Genomic DNA, 6,000 nt, shown 5'->3' with positions numbered 1-6,000 from the left:
CAGCTGTCCCAGAAAATCAGATTATAGTGCAAAACCCTGGCACTGAGTCTGCTCTGACGAGTCAGGTCTTCCATATCCCGCTAGATCACCAGGATGAAGAGCACACGAAGGGACTGGGGGGTTAAGCCTCCACCCCGACAGCTTCAGCTCTGGTCTTGGCTGTTGGAGGAGTGCCGCAAGCCCAGAGCTCCTCGGCACTCCCTGGGCCCTGCGATGGCCGTGCCCGGGGCCTGGGCTGGGAGAAGGGAGATCTCGCCCAGGAGCCACGTGCCGGAGCTCCTGAGCCCTCTTGTCTCCCTTGTCCGTGGCCACGGCCATCAGAGCTCCGCTGCCTGCTGCTCTTCCCCGCACTGGAGCGCCTTAGGGCCGTCCCACGGGGACGAACTATAGACTTCACCGCTCCCAGGGCAGCAAAGGGAAAAGCTCGTCCGTGCCCACAGCGAGAGCAACAGCAGCGTCGCGGCGGCTGGTGCCCACGCTCGGGCGCTGGCCCCGGGTTTGCCGGGCCGCCTCAGCCCCGCCGGGTCGGCCCCCACCTCCCTCTTGGGCACGCGCCGTTACTTGTCTCCACCGGCCCAGCGCCCCGCCCGGCCTCTCCCCACAGCGCTTTATTGGCCGCTCCTGCTTCGGGGTGGCGGCTCAGGCCCCCCGTCCAGTCAGGACGAGGCCGTGGCGCTTCGTGGGCCGCCCGGGTGCCGCCCGCCGGGCCCGCGGCTGTGGCGGGGCCCCGCTGGGGAGGGCGGCAGCCCGCGCCCCGCCTGCTCACCGGCTCTGCCCTCGGCCCCGCCGGGACGCCGCCAGCGGCGGGGGGCCCGTGTCTGCCCCGAGTGACCCCCCCCCACCCGTGCTCCGAACGTGGCAAACCTGGAGCGGGGGCGGAGGGCCGGACCCCGAACCTGGCTGGGGAGCTGCACCCCAACCCCGCCGAGCACCGTCCCTCCCGCCGCCGCTCACCGCGGGGCTGCGGCGTGCCGGTGGCGCGCGGGGCGTGCTAATGCCCCCCGTGGGCGCGCGTGAGCCCCCTCGGCGCTGCTTCCCGTCGCGCGCCCACCCCCGGCCCGCTCCCTTCCCGCCCAGTGCCGCAGCCCCGCGCGCCGCTCCCGTGCCCGCGCAGGTGCACCCCCCGCTCCCGCGGGTGCGGTGCGGCACGGCGCGCGGGCCGGGGCGGAGCCAGCGGGCGCGGAGCGGGGCGGGCCGGCCCCCGCGGCGCTGCCATTGGCGGCCGGGCCGGGCCGGGCCGGGCCGGGGGAGGCGGCGGCGGTGGCCGGCAGAGCCCGCGCCCCCCCCAGCGCCCGGCGCGGCGGCGCGGCCCCGGCATGTCGCGGAAGAAGGCGGCTCGCAGCAAGGGCGGCGGCGCCGCGCCCTCCGCCGCGCTGCCCCCCGCCGCCCCGGGGCACGGCCGTGCCGCCGCCAGCGCCCCGCGGGGCTCCGCGCCCGCCCCCGAGCTGCCCCGCAACGGCGGCGCGGCGGCCGGGCGGCCCTCGCTGAGCAGCAGCGGCGAGTTCTACGACCTCGCCTTCAAGGTGCGGGACACGGGGAGTGGCGGGGGGTGGGGGGCTGCGGAGGCGGGAGCCCGGTGCACGGCGCCGGTGCGGGGTCCGGCGGGTGCAGCGTCCCCGCGGCCGCCGGTGAAGTTCCCGGGGGCCGGGACCGGGCGGGCACCCCCGCACAGCCCTCCCTCACCCTCCACCCCTCCCCCGGCAGTCGCCGCCGCCTGGTCCGGGTCGGGCCCGGCCGGGCTCCCGGGGCGGCGGGGGCTCGGCTCGTCGGGGCTGCCCCTGCAGAGCCCCGGCGGCGGGGCCGCTTCTGCGGAACTTCTGCAAGTGATGGCAAAAGGCTTTCTGCTGCGACGAGTTACTGTAACCTGCCGGTTCCTCTTCAGCAGCGTCAAAAACGCAGTGGCAAAGCGGGGTGAGCGTATTCCCGGAGCGGCACCGAAGCTGCTCCGGCTGCTGGTGAAATGTCTCCAGCTCGCGCTTGCTCCTCAGGGCTCGGGTGGCTTCTTCTCGCCGCCTCAGATTCTGGCGGGCGAGTCACAGATCAGACGCCTTTGCCCCCCGCCCTCAGCATGCGACCTGCTGCGCACCCGGCTTGGCGCTCGCTTAGCGGTTTGGGCCGAGGCCGCAGTTCAGCGCGACCCGCGGCCGCGTTTCGAACGCGGATCTCCGCATCCGAGCGCGGGGGATTAAGCTTGGAGAAGAGGGTGTTTGCTGTGGCCCGGCCCAGCCTCGGCACGCTGTGTCAGAGAGCTCGGCGCCGGTGGCGATGGCGTGGCCATCGTGGTGTTAAGGTGTGGGACATGCAGTAGGAGGTGAGGGGTGTTCAAGAAGTGAATTTGGTCCCTTTGGTAGGTGGCTGGTCCTGATGCAGCTGTAATAATGTTTCAACAGCTTCCCTAAAATGGAGCCATCTCCACGTTCAAGCTGGCCTTCGGCTCCTTGAGCTCGCCTCTCCCTGCCCGGGCTGGGGCTTTCCCTGGAGATTGCCCCCGTGGCACAGGGATGAGCTGAACGAGGTCTCGGATAAGCCCAAATGCGCCAGGTAGCCCAAACCTCTGCTAATGCTCCGTCTGGTTTTGAACTAGTGGCAGAGAGAAATTGCTTTGCATTCAGGAAAAGATGGGTTTATTCAACTTTCTCTTTCCCTTACCGCTCTCCCGAGCTCGGCCAGAGGCAGCGGCCAAGCGCGAGTGCTGGGCACAGGGCCAGATCCTGATCTCTGAGCCCGTGGCGTGAGCCTGGCCCTGGGTGCTGCTGCGGGCCCCACATGAGGCTTCAGCGGTGCTGGGTGGGGAGAAGCTGCCTTGAAAGGTTGCCCTGCTCTAGAAGAGAGATCTGGAAAGTTTAAAAAAAAAAAAAAAAAAAAAATCAATGCTGCTATTTTGCGCTAAAAACGACTTTTTTCCTCCCTTCCCCTTGGCTTCACACGGATACATCCGTGGCTTGCTGGCTCCCCTAACTCTGTTGTGCTGGTGCGAGGTGCTCCCACGGGAGAGCCGCTGTGGGGCTCTGCACTGTGGGCGCTGGAGCACCATGGCTGAATCCTGGCCACCCACTCCCCTCCCTGACAGTGCCCCCCTACCCCAAAACAAATTAGAGCTGCGGCTGGGGCCACCACCGCTGCGGGAGGCTGAGCTGCAGAGTGGTGGCAGTGGCGTTTGCTGCTTCCGATGGCTCCTGCGTGGGTTCGGTGTGACCCAGGGCAGTGCCACCTTAAAACCATTTAAATTCGGTGGTGGGCTAATGGCTTGCAGAAGGCTAGTGGCAGCGCTTTCGGGAGAGAGGGAGCCCTGCCATGGCAGCGTGAAGCCATGCACAGTGGCGCGGGTGCAGGAGCCGCTAACGCGGCTTGGCCGTGTGGTCGGGGATTTCTCGATGGCGGGAGGCTGTCATTCTGCCGAGGGGAACGGGGTTGGCAGCCCCGGGGGGCAGGGGGGCTCAGGAGGGGTTGTGGTTTGAGCACAGGCATCGGCAAACCATTTGTAGGAGCAGTTTCACCTCTGCTGGGGTTTCTGTGCAGCAGGGGAGTGCCTGCCCCGTCCGCACCAGGGGGCTGCTGCTGGGTGGGGAAACTGAGGCAGATGGCACTGGGAACAGCTCCCTCGGCATCCGCTGAGGGCTGGGAGTGCGGCTGGGAGACTGTGCGGGTCCCACCGCAGGAGTTTGCTCACAGAGGGCAGAGTGCACCCCTGGAGCTGGCGCTCGTGGTGGGGAGCCCCCCTGAAGTCTCCCCGTGGGCAGTGCCACCCTCCCAGAAAGCCCCGCGCGTGGCGAGGTGCGGGGTGTTCCGTGGGTGTGCTGGGGACAGCGTGGGCCCTGCAGCCATCGGGTCGCAGCTTGCCTTGTCTAGACAGAACCCTTTGGTTTTCAAGGGGTGTTTGTGCCCCCAGGGGGGTCTGTTAAGTATTGGTTGGGGGAGGGTGTCTCGAGTTTGGTCAGTGCTCAGGGTGGGGAATAATCCCGCTGTGGGTCCCCCCTTCTCTCTCCCACCCTCCTCTGGGTCCAAGGACGTGCTTTTTTCCTCTCAAGAATACAGGATCCACTGCCAGCCCCTGGGATGGGCCTTTTGGGATGGAGACGGGTAACGGCTGCGGGGGGGGGTTTCCTTCCCGAAACCCAGTGCCTCACACCCCCCTCTCCCTCTCTCCCAGGTGATGCTGGTGGGCGACTCGGGGGTCGGCAAAACCTGCTTGCTGGTGCGGTTCAAAGACGGCGCTTTCCTCGCCGGCAGCTTCATTTCCACGGTCGGCATTGACTTCAGGGTAAGTGCCTGGGGGGCTGCTCGGCCCCTGCCCGCAGGGGCTGGCAGGCGAGTGATGGCTTTTGCAGAGGAGCAACAAATCGTTGCTGCAGGGACATAAACCTCGTTGTTGCGACCCATGTCAGCCAGGGCACCTCGGGGCTGAGCAACCATCTGATGACGGGCTCTTCGTTACCGCTTTGCACGAGGATGGGGGAGCACGTCCTCCGCTCTGGGTCTTAGGGATGATTTCTGGAAGAATGACTGCTGAGGCCTGAGCAGCTGCCCAGTGAAAGTATTTCCCTAAGTCAGTTTCAGTGCTTTTAAGAGTTTTTTTAATTAAAAAAACCCCAAACCAGCCACAAAACTGACACAAAACAAAATCCCCTGGAAACACCTGAGCACAGCTCTGGGGTGCTGATGTGGGGTGCAGTGCTGGGGTGGCCCCGCTCCCTCTGCGCGAGGCAGCACAGCCGGCTGGCCCAGGGACAGAAGCATCGTGCTGAGGGGTCTCTGCTCGTGGAGACTAACTTTTGTTGGCAGTGACTGGAGCATCCTGCTGCCGGGGGAGCCCCAAGTGCCACACGTCAGAGCTGTGCGGCACTGGTGAGGACAGCGGGAACCTGCTCGACAGAGGGGATAATGTGGGGCAGAAGGGGAGGCAGCTCATGTCCTGCGAAGCCCTGCTGTGGGCAGAGCATCCTTTGCCTGGTGGGAATGTCTTAGTGTCAGCTGGGGCCCTCGAAGCCTTTTCTTGGCCACGTTTCCCCAATGGTACCTTGCTGGGGAGCTGGGGCCGGGGGGGGCTGCCTGGGGACACCGTGGTCCAGGCAGCCCCTGGTGAAGGGGGGCTGCGGTGCTGCCACGGGCACCCTGGGCTGCAGAGCGGGCATCGCTGCGGTGGGACAGCAGAGCAACAGGGATGGTGACTTTGCAGAGAGAGCATCAAAGAAACCTTATGGCAGGCTGCGAAAGGCCAGCAAGGGAGCCCTGCGGATGCTGCCGAGGCCACAGTGGCTCCTCTGAGCTTTTGCTACCAAAGCAGCATCTGGCAGCACACTTGGCTTGGATTGCTGGCACGAGGATTGGATGCTCCTATCCCTCACCAGTTCCCCGACCATCTGCTTCCCCCAAACCACGACCTCGCTGCCCCTTGAGGTGTCTGGCCAGTGCCACAGGCTCCTGGGAGAGGCTCAGCCCTTGGGACTGGGGATGTGTCTGGTGGCTGTGCTCTCCCTGCCCTGCTGTCAGGGCACCGGCTGTGTTGTCTCACTGTGCAATGGCTTTTGGCATCGTGGTGGTGATGGGTGGGGGTGGTGAAGAGCTGGTGGTGGTGCCACACACAGGCGTTGCACCTTCCTGACCACCTTTTCTCAGCAGGATCTCAGATCTCCCCCTTTCCTGGAGGATTTCTGGGAGATGGGTGTCTCTTGTAACCTGCTATTTCGCCAGGGTGTGAGTAATAACTTGCTGGTACAGTGACAAGTGGAAGAGATGAGAGAGAGCTCAGAAAGCCTTTAGAAAGAAAGTGATGTTCTTTCCTGCAAATAGGCTTTCGGTGCAGGGCGATGCCGTGGGCTGCAGCAGTAGCTTGGTAAAGTTGGTAAATTTGAGTCCATAATTTTATACAAAGGTAATTTCAGGTGTTCTTAAAATGAAAAGCGTTTTATTACTGATTACAATGATTGATACCAAGGGCAGTCATAAAATCCTGTGACTTATTGATTAGAGCACTGAAACGACCGCTACTGAGAAGCAATC

General features: G+C 64.9%; 1 protein-coding gene across 1 annotated transcript in view; it reads left to right on the top strand.

Moving 5' to 3' along the window:
- Window positions 1-1,316: 1,316 nt before the first annotated feature.
- The window catches only part of RAB26 (RAB26, member RAS oncogene family), a gene marked incomplete at both ends in the record, with an annotated part of 29,669 nt that continues 24,985 nt past the window's right edge, over window positions 1,317-6,000 (top strand). The window contains 2 exons of the mRNA XM_082006889.1: window positions 1,317-1,523; window positions 4,151-4,261. Coding sequence (XP_081863015.1) covers window positions 1,317-1,523; window positions 4,151-4,261 — 318 coding nt within the window. The remainder of the gene's footprint in view (window positions 1,524-4,150; window positions 4,262-6,000) is intronic.

The sequence above is a fragment of the Phaethon aethereus genome, assembly GCF_964289735.1.
Source record: "Phaethon aethereus genome assembly, chromosome: 15".
Lineage (NCBI taxonomy): Eukaryota > Metazoa > Chordata > Aves > Phaethontiformes > Phaethontidae > Phaethon > Phaethon aethereus.
Note: the sequence above shows the minus strand (reverse complement) of the source record. Positions and strands in the feature narration are given on the sequence as shown.